The sequence below is a fragment of the Mustela nigripes genome, chromosome 3 (assembly GCF_022355385.1).
Source record: "Mustela nigripes isolate SB6536 chromosome 3, MUSNIG.SB6536, whole genome shotgun sequence".
NCBI lineage: Eukaryota > Metazoa > Chordata > Mammalia > Carnivora > Mustelidae > Mustela > Mustela nigripes.
In genome coordinates, this window is record NC_081559.1 from 75,357,180 (window position 1) to 75,375,086 (window position 17,907).

The window sequence follows — 17,907 nt, forward strand, 5'->3', positions numbered from 1 at the left end:
CCCTCCCCCACACCGTAGCGGCGCGCGAGCGGGCCGGGCGGGCGGCCGAGGTAAGGCGGCGGGGCCGGGGGGCCGCGTGGGGGGCGGCCGGGGCGGCGGCGGCGGCGGCGGCGGTGGGGGAGGGGGCGGGGGCGGGCAGCTTTGTTCGCGCCGGGCGCCCGCGCCGCCGGTGTCCGCGAGCCGCGGCGGGGCCGGCCGGGCTGCTCGCATCACTTGGCGCCCGGCGCGGCGAGCGCTGCCCGCGGCCCCCGCGCGGCCCTCCCCACAAAGGGCCGCGGAGCTGCGTGGCCGCCGCCGCCCGCCGCGGCTCGCCTCCGCGGGCGCGGAAATTTGTTGCACTTCTTGGGGCTTTGTTTGTTTGTTTTGCCTCTGATTTTTTTTTTCGTTATTTTGGACAAAATGTCGGTCCGTGATGTAAAAATTGAGCGAGGAACCTTGATGGCATTGGGAGCTTTGCAGGAGGTGCAGTTTGGATTCTGCTTTTCCCAGGGTGGCAGCTCGGTCTTGGCCGGATGAATCTTCGCTGCTGGCCGTGGAAACGGCTAGAGCAGCTTGTTAGTTGATTTTTAAATTCCTAAGTGTTGTATTTAAAGGCTTACGTGCACAGAGGAGGAATCGCCACCTTAAATAAGCATATGGGCGATTAACAGGGTATGTTTTCCTCTCGGAAAGGGAATTTGGTAGCTTTGACCAATGTCAGTATGTAAATATTTAGACGTTATTAGTGACTTTTTAACATTTTTCAGCGAGATCTGTTATTTACAGTGTGTCATATGTTATTAATGCTCGTTGCCTAAGTTCCCTGGCAAATCTGTTTCATGCCTTCTGAGAAAGTAGACAATTGATAGATTGTCCAAGGGATGGAAAAAAATGTGAGTGGGTTTTCTAACTTGAGTTCGGTAAATCCTTGAACGCTGGCGTTGCGAGACACATCACCTCCCCTGTAACCTTGCTGTGTGATGAGATAAGTGTGAACACTTTGAAGTGTTTTTCATTAAAATACGACTTCAGGTGAATATCGAGAGAAGAAAATGCTATTGGTTTATTTCTTAGACTTAATATTTCCTCCCTCCCCCTCCTCCTTTTCTCTTTAAAAGTTTTCCAAGAAATAACTTCACCAAGATGTCCAGTGATAGGCAAAGGTCCGATGATGAGAGCCCCAGCACCAGCAGTGGTAGTTCAGATGCGGACCAGCGAGACCCAGCCGCTCCAGAGCCTGAAGAACAGGAAGAAAGAAAACCTTCTGCCACCCAGCAGAAGAAAAACACCAAACTCTCTAGCAAAACCACTGCTAAGTTATCCACTAGTGCTAAAAGGTAATGTGTCAAAGGATAAAGCACATTATCAGGTTGTCTTCCAAATGGTTGGACACTTTTGTTGGTTTTACAGAGCAGTGGCATTGGTTCAGAAATACTTCGTGATCACTTTTATTTGCACTTGAATGAGTTGTCATTCTTTAGGTGGTATATAAGCCACCTCCCTGGAATTGTACTTTTAAGTGAACTTACTCTGTACTTTGGTAACTTCAGTAAGAGTGTCCTTGAGTAGAGCCTGGACTAACATTCTGACAGATTGTTTTAGGAGTTGGCAAGGAAAATTTGGTGAGCCCAAATTAGCTGGTACATTGAGGATGTTCCTTTTTATGAGTCATACTCTTCTTCATTGAAATTGACACTTCTAGAGATCAGCAGTGCTTCTCCATGAAACTTAATGATTAGAAATGATTATGTTTGCTAGAAAAATTGTAAATTCAAGGCCTTGGCTATATTTGAAAGCAGGTTTAAAATTGTGCTCCAAATTTGCTTTCAGTTTTATAAACATGACTTGAAGTCATGCATCCCAGGTAACTACTTTTTTGTAGTTAATTTATGGTTATGGCTTGTATTCTTGTGAATGCAAATAAAACAAAAAAGTAGCCATTTATGATTTTGGATGGCACTTGGCTATTGAAAACTTCATTACATTTGTGACTCTTCACTCTGAAACTTGTGGATATGCTTGACATGTTAACACTCAACAGCAGAAGAAACATATTTTGTTGGGTATATATGAAAGGTCATTTGTTTTCTGTTGATTTCTATTATTTTTGATGGCAAAAAAAAAAAAAAAAGATTCTGTCAAGGGTCTCCACTGTAGTAGTAGGGGAATATCCATGAAATCTATTTAATTATATATCAAATGTGTCTATAGCATTCGCCAATGTTGACATTTTGTTGATTTTTATTGATCACAACTAAAGGAAAAAGAAAATACAAAAACTGTTCAAATATTGCATTCTGTAGTGATTTATAAGTAATCTTATTTTTCTATGAACTTTCACCTCTATCAATAACCAAGTATTAATAATTTGAGAATGTTTTATTAAATAGCGGCAGTCTTAAATAATTTAGAGTCGTCCTCAATTTGCTGTAATCTTGCTGATGAACATGTTAAACACATCTTAAGTTTTGAAAGCATTTTAAATTTGAATAAAATCGGAGAACTGCTTTTTTCCCCCTTAAATAGGCTGTCTATCTTATTATTTCTTTCCTCCCAGATTTATTCAATTTTAGGACTGTAGTTAAGATTAAGGAAACAGAATTGGTTAAATAAGAATGTCAGAGTCCTTTAGAAGTTTTTCACTGATAAAGATGTTTGTAAATTTTAAACTTTTTTTGACATAAAATATTGTCAAAACTGTTAACGTACTCATGTAATAACTTGTTAATTCTTACCTCTGTAAGTGACTTGAAGTCATTGTCAAATATTCTACTGCTTTCCCTCCTCCCTTTTTATCTCATTTGCATATAAGCTTGAAAAGAGAATTTCTTTGGTAAAAAGTGTTTTAAAATGGATTTTATATCCTTTATTGAGTACTAATAGAGGACTATTTTTCAGATCAGGTGTGAATGTCATACTTATTTACAGTAGCAAGTGAGAAAAAAGCTGCAAAGTTTCTGTTAAGGGATTTGGGTTATGCCTCTGAGAACAAAGAGGAAGCAGCCATGTTAGCATTACTGAAGGCAAAGCCAGCCTTGCATTTAACTGCATGGTGGTAGAGGGCAGTGTAATTCCCCGGTTATTCTGTAGACTATCTCAAATCCTTTTTGTCTGTTCTCATTTCACTAACAGAATTCAGAAGGAGCTAGCTGAAATAACTCTTGATCCTCCTCCTAACTGCAGGTAAGAAACAAATTTTGTTGTTTTGATGACAAAATGTGGGAAAATATCAAAAGATTAATGTATCGGCTTTGAATATGTGTGCTGCAGAAGAAGCTGCATTTGCTTCTCTTCAGCTTTGCAAGTGGATTAAATAAAAATTGTCTAAGGTGAATTAAACAAGTTCGGGGGAAGATACTCCTTATCATGTATCATACATTTTAGATTTTTGAATATACTGATTTTGTGCTTCTTACTGACATTAGTGTGAATGGTGCTGATTTTTGTTCTGTTGTAACATTTCTGTAGAGTGTTTTCTCAGAAGTACATTGCAGAAACTTCTAAAATTTTCTAAGCTTTAAAGTTACTGCTTGTGTGCAATCTGAACTGACCTTCCAAATTTAGAAATTGCTGAATGTGGTGTTACAAAATGTAAATGCAGTAAACAAGAGTATAGTTTCTGTTTGATATATTCAGTAATGTGCCTTAAGGACAAATTTTTATGTGCTAAGCTAATGCTTTTAGTTGTTTTCTAGAGAATGCATTGTTGAAATTATTTACATTTTAATCAAATGTCTTAATTACTTGGGAAAATTCTTAATAATTTTGGTTCTTGAAATATGTCTATGAAAAGGAGTAAATGAATTGGAGTTTGTAGGAGCAATTCATTTCAATGAAACTCATGTAGAATAATTTAAAATTGTTGGTTGGTGTAAGGTGCATTAAAAAGTAACTGGTTGACAATTTTGTTTGTAAACGTTTTTTCAGTTGTCATACTTAGTGCTTTATTTTCAGTAGTGACTTTATGGCTTCCAAAATTCATCAAACTCAAAAAAATAGTTTTGTAGATAATTTACATACAGATATGTGCTCAAGAGCGATAATGCTGGCTAGAAATAAGGCAGTGTTAAGGTTTGATATGAAGATGTTTTCTTGTCTTAACCTGTGTTTTTGCTCTGTGTTATGTTCACTTGTGATGATCAGACGTATCTCTGCATTCTACTTGAGATATAATTGGGATTAATTCAGTTGCTTCTTGTGTGTATTAACCAGATCCTTAGATAAGGTGATCTGATCCTGATTTATTCAGTGAATTAACAGTTTTGCTCATATTTATGATCAGCTATTTGTTGAAAAGGCAAACATGAATGAAAATTTTAAACACGTAGTGGTATGTCAGATTTCAAAGGATTAAGAACTGTGCTGTCCAGTAATGCCGAGACTAGCCACTTGTGGCTATTGACTGACCACTTCAGTTGTCCAAAATGAGATGTTCTCTAAAGGTAAAATACACATTGAATTTTGAAAATTTAGTATGAAAAAAAAATGTAAAACCCCTTATTGATTTTTAAAAGTATGTATTACATGTTTAAATGATAATATGTTGGATATGTTTTTATATACAATGTTTTAAAATTTTATTTTTTTTTACCATTTTAATGTAGTTACTAGAAAATTTAAAATTATGTGTGTGACTTGTATTACATTTCTTTTGAACAGTGCTGCTTCAGAGAATAAATAAATCAAAATATTCCTTCCAGCCTTCTCATTGGTGTGTCAAATCTGTAGCCATTTAGTGAGGTCAAGTTAAATTTGCTCTTTGGAAGAATCACTTAACTTGCAGAGTGTATTCTATTTCCCTTTATAAAAGATATGAAGATCTGTCAATTCAATACTCTTTAATGTTTCAAAATTGCATGTAAGGTCAATCATTTTTAAAGGTTGCTGTTGATTTTTTGCAAATGGCAAAAACTAGTGTACATAAATCTAGAGCATAAATCTAGAGAGCCCAATAGACAATGTGTTGAATGCCCTTGGAGCTGTAGTGTAATGTTGCAGTTGCTGAAGAAGTATGCAAAGTGTTTAACCCAGGAGTGGTTCCACAAGGTCACTGAGGAATCATCCTGTAGATAAAGTCGAATGTTTCTAGGAGGCAGAAAGTTTAACTTGTTTGTTTTTCTGTTTGTATGCCATATTCATTTCAGTCCATGAAGTGATGCTTCACGTTTAGTGATAAGTGCAATAGCGAACCTGTGGGCTTGGGAACAATAACATGGACTGGATCATCTGTGCTTTCCCTGGTCACAGTTTGGGATGATGGCAAACTTTTTCAAATTACATATTTCAGGGGCACCTGGGTGGCTCAGTGGGTTAAGCCTCTGCCTTGGGCTCAGGTCGTGATCTCAGGGTTCCGGGATGTAGTCCCTCCTTGGGCTCTCTGCTTGGTGGGGAGTCTGTCTTCGCGCCGCCCCCCCCCCCCCCCCGCCCCCGCCTCTCTGCCTTCTTGTGGTCTCTGTCAAGTAAATAAAGAAAATCTTAAAAAACAAAACAGAATTACATATTTCAGTTCTCTAGTTGTTTTAATATTTAAATTTCATTGTGGCTGTATGACTAAAGAAAAAATAGAAAATTATGAGTTTTAATAGGGAACTGGGAGAAGTGTCTTACTAGTTTGGGGATGGTTGTTTTCATATGTTTGATGTGTAAAATAGCCAGGTATTTTTGTGTCTTTTATTCTAAGTGTCAAATTTTTTTGGGTGGGAGATGATCTAGTTCTTGTCCTTGACAGGAATTTGGAATATTGTTTAGTGGAAGCATTTTAGGATTTTGAGCTAAATCTGAATTTGTGTTGTAATCTTACCTTCATATCAGATATGTGATAGACTGTGGTATTGTAATTCACAGGTGCATGGGTGAGAATTTTAGCTTTACAGTGATTGTACAGTTTAAATTTATTAATTTATGTTATAATTTAAGATGGGAGTCTGTATTAATAAATTCTAAAATGTGTGAATTAATATTGTTTAAACCTGTGAAACCTAATACTTTTTTGACTTTGATGTCTGACTTCCATATGTAGCCAATTAATCAGAATTCCATTATGGTTTTGAAAATAATTTTTACAAGCTCATCAAAGTATGTGACAGATTTAATTCTTCCTTAGGGAAGAAATGTAGAGTATATCTGTGTACATTCAGGAAAAAGTTGATTGAAATACAACAAAACTCAGCAAAACCAAAATTACTCAGATGAGATTAAGAATTCTCTTGGATCCTTCACTCCCTTCCTGTGTTTTATTAATAAAATACCCTTCTTCTTATGTATTTCCTTATTATTATATAGCTGCTCTAATATGTAAATACACCATGAATGATCTTAGGATAGACTTAACTTTGAATTAAGTGTGTGGCTTAAACAGGTTTGAATATATTTTGATAGTAATGATACTTCTTTTCCCGATAGTATAAAATTTGATAAAATGTTATTTCCAATGATTTGATGGCATTTCTAGTTTTTAGGTCTTAGAGTTCCTTATTAAGCCAGAGCATTCTATGTTTTTATGACTTTTTTTTTAAAAAGATTTTATTTGTTTGAAAGACAGAGATCACAAATAGGCAGAGAGGCGGGTAGGCGGTGGCGTGGAGCAGGCTCCCTGCCGAGCAGAGAGCCTGACCTGGGGCTCCATCCCTGGACCCTGGGATCATCACCTGAGCTGAACCAGAGGCTTTAACGCGCTGAGTCACCCAGGCACCCCAAGGCCAGAGCATTCTCAGCATAGGAATTTAATATTTATGTAGTGGCTTTAATTTATATTGTTTACATATTGTATTCTAAATTATGGTATAAATATTTCATACATCAGTGAGAATGAAGGAAAGTTGTGTTATGGGCATTTCCCTATATGTTTTTGGAGAAAGTGATTGACTAGAATTGTTGAATAGTATTCTATTAAGACATTTACATTCCCACTGTTTCCTGGAGGGTGCCCTTGTCCTCTCACAGTAACCACTTATTCAAGTGGCAAATGTTTAGGAAATTGTTGGATTTTTAACTCTACTTTTAATTCTTTCCATATATGAAAAGGCACAAATTTATACTTCTTATACTATTCTTCAATATATTGAGATTAAAGAATCTGTGTTAAAGTTAGATATTCAGGAGCATTTGTACATAGTTTTTGGATGTGGGAAAGGCCTTCTCCTTGGAGGGAGATGTAGTAGTATCAGGTTATTAACAGTATTAATAATGTGTGTGCTTGTAGAGCTGAAAGATACTATAATACTTGTAAATTTTGCTAACACCCTTCTTTTAAAAATAAAATTAATACAAGAAACAATTAAGTTCTAAACCAGAAGCTGGCAACTCTTGTTTCCTCATAAACCTCTCATTGTCTAACTGTGGATAAACTCTCCCTTGTGTGGGTTACCGCTGCTTGCCACCATTTTCTAGGGTAGACTAGAACTTTGCTGCTCATAGGGTGCTCTTCAGATCAGCAGTGTCTACATCACAGCTAAGATTGTTAGAAATGTAGAATCTTGCCTCTGCTGCAGAAATAATGAGTCAGAAACTGAATTGCAGCAAGATTCCCAAGTGAATTGTATGTATGTTAAGGTTTTAAAACATTGGTCTGGGTTCAAATCCCTGGTCTGCCTCCTATTATATTATTTTAGATCAGTTAGGATATATTTCTGTCTTTCAGTTTTCCTAAATGTAAAATGGAAATTAAAATAATCCCCCACAATAGGTTTATTGTTAGGATTAAATGAGTTAGTATGTTTTAAAGTTTAGTAAATTAGATCAGTAAAGTGACCACAGCATAGTTAAAGGGAGAGAGGCAGTTTAAACACATGCCCTTACTCTTGCTAGCATTTTCTCTAGTGGGTCAGCATCATACTATAGGAGTAATTTTACTTTAAGCAGTTTAGTGTCTATTTGAGAACACATCAAACAAAATTTTGGTTGTGTGTGTGTGTATATGTATATATATATATTTCATATATATACCTTGGAATATATATATTCCTTGCAACTTCAGTAAAAAAGAAAATATAAGGACATTGGGCAAAGATATATCCCTTTTAAAGGAATATGCATAGAGTTAATGATACTTAATTCGATATGGAATGCTGTGACTCTCTCTGAAGTAAATTGTAATGAAAAATTTTAAAATAAGGGTGACAGTTATGTTTTCCCTTTTAAGTACCCTGTTATAAAAATTTGCAGTTTTACTGAGAGTGAGATTATATAAATATTTGTAAAATTAAGATTCTGAATTGATAAAGTTTGCCAGTTACCTAAACAGAGCAATTTTTTCCTTGTCTTTAATTTTTGGAAGCTTTTTGTAATAATCAAAATAACGTGTGGTATCTACATAACTTAGTTGCTTATACATCCTTTTATTTTAATTTTATTTTACTTTATTTTGGGGGGAGGAGAGAGAGAGAGAGAGAATCTTAATAAGTAGGCTCCATACCCAGAGCAGAGCCCAGCTTGGGGCTCAAACTCAAAACGCTTAGATCATGACTGGAGATGAAATCAAGAATCTGTATGCTTAACTGATTGAGCAACCCCTTTGTCCCTACAGTGCTTGATTTTTAAAGTCTTTCACATTTTTTTCTGATTGTTGTTATTGTTGATATTAGGCAGTGTATGCTATGTGAAGGAAGATACCTCTTTTGTAAAATGAAACTGTATCTCTTTAGTCATCTAATTCTTATATTTTGAAATCTTAAAAAAATTTTAGAACTTTTTAATAAAAATTAAATCTTAATTGGAAGCTCTTTTTTTTTTTTTTAAGATTTTATTTATTTATTTGACAGACAGAGATCAGAAGTCGGCAGAAAGGCAGGCAGAGAAGGGGGGGAAGCAGGCTTCCTGCTGAGCAGAGAGCCCATGCGGGCCTTGATCCCAGGACCCTGAGATCATGACCTGAGCCTGAGGCAGGGAGGCTTAACCCACTGAACCACCCAGGCACCCAGATAGCTCGTTTTCTTAAACAGATAAATATGGAACTACTCTGACTGAAGATGTTTTCCGTACCACCCCTCTGTGGTCATCCACTGATGGATAGCTCTTATTATTTTATTAATTAAATATTGGCATCTGCACAGACTCTGAGACTTGGAGACTTGGGCATTACTGATAATTTTAAATAATGTTTTATGTTTCATTAAGCTAATATGAGCTTCTACACATGAAATATGTAATACCTTATGTTGATGCTGTATACTATAATTATTTACTTGCTTGTCTACCTCCTGCAATAGTAAAGCATTCCTTTGAAAGGAGGATGGTCTTCCACATTTTTGTAACTCTTGCTTTTAGATTGTTTTGCATTGGAAGATTTGTTATATTAGTAGATAAATTGAAGTCTGTCAAATTGACAGGAATAGAAATTCCAGGCAAAACTGACTTTGGATTGGAGAAGGTCTCCTTAAAATTCCATATAGGTGCACCTGGGTGGCTCAGTCAGTTGAGTGGTTGCCTTCGGCTCAGGTCGTGATCCCAGGGTCCTGGGATGGAGTCTTGCTTCAGGCTTCCTGCTCATCAGGGAGTCTGCTTCTCCCTTTCTGTGATCTGTCTCTCAAATAAATAAATAAAATCGTTTAAAAAATCCCATATAGGGGCGCCTGGGTGGCTCAGTGGGTTAAGCCGCTGCCTTCGGCTCAGGTCATGATCTCGGAGTCCCGGGATCGAGTCCCGCATCGGGCTCTCTGCTCAGCAGGGAGCCTGCTTCTTCCTCTCTCTCTCTGCCTCTCTGCCTACTTGTGATCTCTGTCTGTCAAATAAATAAATAAAATCTTAAAAAAAAAAAAATCCCATATATTCTTTTCTTTTTTTTCATAGTTATGATTTTTTAGTAGTATAATTATTTGAAGCATTTAGCTCCTTTTCTATTATAAAAGGAATTTGGTAATTACAGTAAGCTTAATTATTTGGCTCATATGTGCCAGCATAGCAGGAGGACCCAGTGCTGTTGTGACCAAAAATTTTTTCCAAAAGAATGACTTGATTGAAAACAATATTTTAACCCCAAAAGGTCACGTTTTTATTAGGGACCTATTATGTTCAAAGCTTATAATATAGTTAGAACGTAGGTGAAAACCGTCTATGCATTTACTACCAATTGTTTTGTCACTTTTTATAGTTAACCAATTGGTACCTTATTCCCTCCTTGAAAAGAGTTGCTCTAACATGTTTAGTTACAAGAAAATTAGCAAATTTTTCTTGCTTTGAGTACAGGGGCATTTGGATTGAGAATGGAGAGCTTGATTTGCCGTTTTCTTCTTCCCTACAAAATAGAGATAAAAAACGTGATAAAACCACTTTGTAGATTGAGAGAAATAGAAATGATTTTTTTCTTCCTATACTGCTTTTGACAAGGAAGTATATTTGACATTTTATTAGAATCTAGAAGAAGAAGAAGGTCTCTTTAAACTTATTCTTTCTTTTGCCTCTAGATCAGTAGTTCTCATCTGGGGGTGATTTTTGCCTCCATACTCCTCCCTACGAGCTCCACCCCCCTCAAAAAAAAAAAAAAAAGGTCTGAGGAACAGTTGTCAATGCCTGGAGACTTTTTTTTTTTTTTTTTTTTTTTTTGCTTTCTCAGCTGGGGGAAGAGGAGTTGCTACTGATACTTAGCGAGTAGAGGTCAAGGATCATGCCCTTCAGTGTGTAGGACAACCCCTCTACAATGAAGAATCATCTGGGCTAAAATGTCCCTAGTGCTCAGGTTGAGAAATCCTGCTGTAGTTACTTTGATACCTTGCCACCTGAATTGTTGCATAGATTTCTTTTTACCATTTTCCTGTCTTTTTTTTTTTTTTTTTTTTGAGATTTTATTCATTTATTTGACAGATAGAGAAACAGGTAGAGAAGCAGGCAGGGGGTGGGGAGTGGGAAGCAGGCTTCCCACTGAGCAGAGAGCCCAATGCGGGGTTGATCCCAGGACCCTGCGACACATGACCTGAGCTGAAGGCAGAGGCCTTAACCCACTGAGCCACCCAGGTGCCCCCCATTTTCCTGTGTTTAGTGATGACTGCTTAGTACATTCTCATACACCTTCCTCTTCTCCCATACTATGGTTTACATTTATTGTATATTTTTTGACATGTGTGTATGTTGTTTTTTATGTGAAACCACAGGAATGGCTACCTTGAATACCTGTTAAATTATGGTCTATTGAAGCCAGAAATGCTTTCGGCAGTATTTTCATTTCTTTTCTGTCTTCTACCATTTAATTATACCTCTGCATGATCTAGCTTTAGGCAGTTGTATCTGTGTTCTACCAGAAATATTGAAGTGTGGTGCACCAAGGAGAAATACCATAGGAAAAATCATTAAAATTCAGCTTTACATTGAATTTTAAACAGGTTAGAAAGCCATGCTCTTGATTTGGTTTTTAGTTTCATCATTAAGACAGTACAGAGATTATTCACTTCTGTTATTGTTCTAAGTCCACAATCTTTTATTTCCAACCCTTGGGGCCAGTTGTGTTCAGAGTACAGAAAATTTTAGATTTTAGAAAGGGAATGTGATATGTTTGCTGTACCTTATGTCACAACTCCAGTGGGATCTTCAAACACATAATATATCTACACCAAAAATGTATGAATATTTATATTAAGTGGATAAACAGGTAGTTTCAGGTTAGTTCATGTTTGGTGTTTCTGCCAGATTATTTTTCTCCAGACTTATTTTAAAAACCTTTCGTTTTTAGAGCTTTTGGGATTCCAGAATTGTGGATCAGTTGACTGCAGCCACTTACATGAAAGAGTGTTTTGAAGTTGGTCTGCTTTCCTTTCTTTTACCTGTTTCCTAATAGCAGTTTTCAATTTCTTACTTTTTATTTTTGGATAATTGCTTTTGTTGCTGCTGTTATATGACTCATATGTTTAATTTGAAAAAAATTTTAGACTCTTGATTTTAGAATTCTTTCCTCTTAAGGTGAAACTGTAAGTATCAGTTTCTTTTTAAGTTGTATATATTGGATTACTTTTCCTTGGTTACTAAATATTGTCTTTTAATCATTCCGTTTTTTTCTATAAAGAATTATACCAAAAGCAAGACATCCTTTAATACTTAAACATAGGACTTGCCATTTTTATGTATGCATTTTGTCCTGCAACATTTGAGTACAATTGGTCAATAAAAGGATACATTAAATTTTGCTGTGCTAACAAACCAACCTAGAAGTCTCATAAGCATAAACATACAAAGGTTTATTTCTCTTGCTCGTATGATGAAGTCTGCTGTAGGTCCAGGAGCTCTCCTGGGTAGCTCTTCCACTTGTGGACTCAGATTGTACTTCTTGCATCTTGTAGCTCTGCCATTTGAAGCATGTGTCCAAGCAAGAGAGGTAAAGGGTCACGTGCCAGCTTTTAAGAGCTTTGGTCTGGAAGTAGACCTGAGTTAATCTCCTGGCCTCAGCTAACCGCAAGGTGGCTGGAAAATGTGGGGGACCATATGGATATTCAGTGAGAAATCAGTTTTTCTGCCACAAAGAATATATACTTCCATTAATAGATGACTTTCACTCTTACTTCAAAAGAGGAAATAATAATTGAGCATCCAGCCTGACACTGGACTGGATTCCATAGTATAGTACATGTTAACACACTAACTTGTTTCATTCCTAGAAGAACCCTCTAAAAAATCATTCTTGTTAAGATTTCAAACCTGAATCTTAGAGTAGTTGAGAAGATTGCCAAATGTCACGTATGTAGTGCATATACATAACAGATGCAGGGCAAAAATCTAAGTTTACTTTTTGACATAAAAGTAAGGACTTCTGCTTTTGTACAGAACTGCTTAAGAGATCTGGCAAAAACATTCAGAGTTGATTATGGGTCTGTAGGTGCATGCTTAGTTTAAGTATATCTCCCCTTTGTTTGTTTATAGTTCCTTGAAGGATCCAAAAATACTGCTTGTTGTAGGGTTTTAGGACCTGGTATGTAAGGTCCAGATGGTGAGTTGGAGAAAGAAAAGTGTTTCCTTCTTTGGCTTGGGGGTGCTAGGCTTTCTTACCTTTTTTTTTTTTTTTTAAATCATTTAAGCATTTTAAAAAATAATTTAAGCCCCCCCGCCCCCAGGGAGCATTCCCCAGTTGTCAGCTCTCTTGCCTTATTCTCTTCTCCTGTAAGAAAGAAGGTCAGAAACTGAGTATAGTCATAACGGAAAAGGCAAATCTTTGTTCTTTGCCTTGTAGTTCTTTGTGTATGACTTTCCTGTGGGCAAAGGAATATCTTTAAATCTACCTCTGCTTTTTTCTCTGGAGTATTGTGAAGCAGTCCATGTTTATGAATTGCTTTGAAGTTGGAAAAAAATCACTCTGCAGATAAGAATTCCTGGCTTTATGGAGAAAAGTCCCAATCACATAGGATTTTAGGAGAATTTGAATGCTGATTTCACAACACTGTATGCACTAACTGTTTTTTGATACTGGCACTAGATCCACTTTTTAACAAATTTGGCTTCATGTTAGAGTCTTCTTAATTTTGTCTTGTTTTTTATAGTTTCATAGTTCATTTAATCACTGTTTTTCCTAAATTTGTGAATTTGTACAGAAATTATTCCCAGACAGTAGTATGGGGATTTGCTTTCTTCTTACGAGTCTCTTTGGAAAAGGAGCTGGTCCACTTGGCAAAACAGCCTACTAATGTTCTCAGAGTGTCCTGCTAGGTTTATATGGTTTGTTTTATATTAATGAAACTGAGTTTTATGAATCAGTCTGTGCCTTGCATTTTTTCTAAAGGCGGTCTTAAAGTTGGATTCTAAAGCTTTGACATTTTTCTGTTGTTGACATTTCATTGGTTTTATAAGGGTGTGTAGCTAAACAGCATAAGCTTATTAATAACACCTGTTTCAGATGTGATGGTCAGTCGGAAGCGATTAACCTCAAGAGTAACAGTAGTAGGGCCAAATTTCTAGGATCATTACATTTAAAAAATGTTTTAGTCCCTTCTTGGTCCTGAGTATATGCTATAATTATTTTAATTTATTGGTTATTTGCAGCAAACAAAACTGAAAGGAATTGCGGTATTTCCATCGTCATTCATTGTCTGTGGTTTAGTCTGCCTGGTTTGGAAGGATTTGGACCAGTTATGCCCTTCCAAAGTTTTTTTGCTACTTCACTGTCCCAGAGCAAATACACTTTGTCATTCTGTTTAACTTCTAGCTTGTCTGGGGAAAAATAAAGACATCTCTTGTCTGAAATTGCTTTTGGGAGTATAGCTCCACATGTTTTGGTCTGAATGAAAGGCCTAGGGAAACATGAATTTTGTTACCTTTTTATTTTATTTTCCTTTACTTCTAAATCATCATGATGATCCTCCCTTTATATCCATGCCTCTCACTTTTTATAAACAACATTCATTCCCTTTCTGAGGGTGGTTATTTGTAGTTCGTTTTGCCATTTACAATCTTATAGGTCCTTTACAAATGGATCATTTTTTCACATTAAATTTTAGTAGGTCAAGAATCCATTTATTCAGGTTCCCTCAAGAGAATCGATCTCAGAAGATTGTGGCTACATATTTTTTATGGCTTCCTATTGCTTTCTGTAGTCTTCTCAATTTAAACAGTAGCAACAACAAAATATAGAGGGCACCATAAGGCCTTGGCTTTATGGTTTTATTTTTGTTTCACACTTGCTTCTAAGGGTATTGGTAATATTTGTTGGATTTGTGATATATATGCTTCTGTTAAATTTACCTGCTATCCCAATGAGGAAAAGGCTGGCATTTGATGGGTTTGAACACAAACTTAGATGCATGTGTTCCATGTGGAATTCAATGGCAGTTTTAACTAGTATACCTTTAGATTTTCTTTATTTTAAAAGACATTTCTGTTTTATCTTCCCAGATGCTTAATATCCTCATATCCATTAGAGGACTATGCCAAGCATTCATTTTGTTCTTTTTTAAAACCCTAAAATAAACATGTTGCAAATGATTGCTTTCCCCTCCTGCTGAGGTTTCTTAGTTTTTTTAAATTAACTTTTTATTATGGACGATTTGAACATCTATGAAAGTAAATAGACTATTACGACGAATCCTCATGTAGCCTTTATCTAGTTTCAGTAGTTACCAACCGTTGACTAGTTTTGTTTCATCTGTAAGTTCTTCGGTTTTACCCTCCCATATTACACTGGATCAGCAAATCTCCGATATCATTTCATCTATGTTTTTATTTTTAATTTTTTTTAAAGATTTTATTTATGTATTTGACAGAGATCACAAGTAGGCAGAGAGGCAGGCAGAGAGAGAGAGAGGGAAGCAGGCTCCCCGCCGAGCAGAGAGCCCGATGTGGGGCTTGTTCCCAGGACCCTGGGATCATGACCTGAGCCAAAGACAGAGGCTTGAACCCACTGGGCCACCCAGATGCCCCTTCATTTACGTTTTTAAAGAGCAGATATTTGGCTGTGTATTTTCAAAAAATATGGACTCTTTAACTTAGACTCTTTTAACTCTTTTAACTTAACTTAGTGTCATTAACACACCTACATTTTAAAAATCTAAGTTCCTTAATTGTTCAAATTTACAAATGTCTCATGGATGTCCTAGACAGGTGCCCCCTCAAAACTTACCCGAATCAGTATCCAAATAAAGTAGACACAGATATTGGTTGGTATGTCTTTTATATTTCTTCTAATCTGTAAATTCTCTCTCCCCCTGCCCCCCCCCATTTTTGCAATTTAATGAAAGAACTGGGTGGTGTTTCTGAGAGTCTGGATATTGCATTCCTATGGTGTAGTTTTAATATCTTTATTTGTGTTTAGTATTTCCTTTAAATTTGGGAATTAGGTCAAGAGGTTTGATCAGATTCAGGTTTGATTTTCTGTCTTTTTTTTTTTTTTTTTTTGACATAACTGCCTCATAGGTTGTGTGCTTTTTCTATCAGGAGACTTGTAAGATCTGATTTTCTTTTTGTGCTGTTAGCAACCATTGGAATAGTTCTCTAAAGAGAATCTTAACCGCATCTTGCATTTGTTTACCCAGTTGGGTGAGTTACCTAGTGAAGGCTGAGTTAAGTGTTTAATTTTTTTTCTTATTTACCAGTTTTATTTTTAGTGCTTTTTCAAAATAATAGTTTCCTAGTATCCTTTTTAGAATCATTGTGAACTCAAATCTGTTGTGTTTCAGTCTGTTGCAGTACTTCTGTATATTGCCATTATAATCCTTATAGACCTTATTAATTTTAAATAAACTTCAGCTTAAATTGCTTTACCTTAGGGAACTTTAGATGTATAAAAATTGCCTGGACATACTTCATGGTAAAAAATAATGCAAAGGCAAATACATACATTCAACTTAACCATTGCCTTAGATATTATTTAAAAAACTGAATACCTAAGCTATTGTTTTAAATATGTGATATTCTCCTAGCCACCTCTTGATCATTTGTCAAGGGATAATTAGTAAGTCTTAGCATTAGGATGACTGAAATACCTTTATTGGAACTACAGATCTGTTTTTAAGTTCTGAATTAAAATAGATCAAGGTGGAATATAAAGACCTTTATCAGAATCAAATTAATTTATCACAGGAAATGAATTTAAAAATCAACCCTGTTGTAATATAAATATACAAGATAAGCAGGCTTACTCTCTACTTACAGTGTTTCTCATTAGGGCTCCCCTTCGTATTTTGGGCTGGATTGTGCTTTTCCTTGGAAGACCTTGAGCATCCTTGGATTGTGCTGCCCAAATGCTAATAGTGCCTGTCCCAGTATAATGGGCACCAGAAACTACCTTCTCCTCCCATTTCTAAATGTCTTAAGGAGGGAAAAGGGGCTAATCACTTCCAGTTACAAATTACTGGTCTAGATTCCACATTGTAATGATAGCTAATCATAACATTGTAATAAAATTGTGTAGCATTGCTTCAAATAATATATAACAATTTTTAGTAAATTTCTAATGTAGAATCTGTCATGATCAAATGTGTGTGAATTTACTGCCTATGTAATTATCCTCCATACAAAAAAATATAGATCTTTTCTTCTTCTAGCATTTTACTTTTTACAGCTCCGCCAGATTCTGAACTATCATATTAATCTTGAACTTTATGCATGAGCTTAACATACGTATATACACACTCTCTTGCAGATATGTTTCTTTGAATATTCTTTTGGTCTTTTTATTATTTAGTGAATGTTATTTTATTTAGTGAAAAAGCTGTATACCTCATGGGATTTTTATGCTGGCCCATTGCCTCAAACTGCATTGTTCTGCTTTCTTTTATTTCTAATCTATGTTAACCTCTCCTGTTTTTCAGAGATTATTTAAAAGCCCATTTAATTCTGTCCTCTTTTCTCTCATTATCTCCTCTCTGGCATCTCATTTATCTTTATTGAGCCATGTATATAGTTAAGTCTCTACTTTTCTGTCTTGTATGTTTTTTTTTCATCTTTTTGTATTCTGGCTTTTTGTCTTCCATTTTATTTAGGAAATGTCATTTGGCAATCTTAGCTGTCAGTGTTTTCTTCATACAACTTACTTGTAACTTCTTTTTTTGTTTTAAGTGCTCACCTTGTTAATGTCTCTTTACTTTTCAACTTCTTTTCTGTTTTTCATGAAATTTTTTTTCTCCGAATTACTCTTCTTTAGTATTTCTTCCTACATGTGATACTGTTCTTTCTTCACCTGTGTATCTTTTTTTTTTTTTAAGTTTTATTTGAAAGAGAGAGCACACACATGGAGAGGAGGGGCAGAGGGCGAAGCAGCTTCCCCACTTAGCAGGGAACTCTACCTGGGACTTGGTCCCAGGGTGACCTACGCTTAAGGCAGATGCTTAACTGACTGAGCCACCCAGTGGCCCCACGTATGTATCTTTTATTTCTTATCTCCTCTGGGCACTCATGTCACACTGTGTCGGAGGAGCCTTTGATTACAGAATTTCCTCAGAAGTCTCAGTGGTTACAGGGCACCTGAGTGGCTTGCTCAGTAGATTAAGCATTGGACTTCTGGTTTTGGCTTAGGTCATGATT

The 17,907-nt window shown here is 36.3% G+C and overlaps 1 protein-coding gene across 3 annotated transcripts in view; it reads left to right on the forward strand.

Moving 5' to 3' along the window:
• Window positions 1–17,907, forward strand: part of UBE2E3 (ubiquitin conjugating enzyme E2 E3) — a 468,762-nt gene that overhangs the window by 379,616 nt on the left and 71,239 nt on the right. Inside the window, exons 2-4 of one of the 3 annotated variants that reach the window (XM_059394277.1) lie at window positions 1–50; window positions 1,098–1,316; window positions 3,112–3,162. In XM_059394277.1, the coding sequence (XP_059250260.1) occupies window positions 1,123–1,316; window positions 3,112–3,162 (245 nt within the window). In that variant the 5' untranslated portion in view covers window positions 1–50; window positions 1,098–1,122. The other 2 variants (XM_059394279.1, XM_059394278.1) reach the window with 2 other exon arrangements.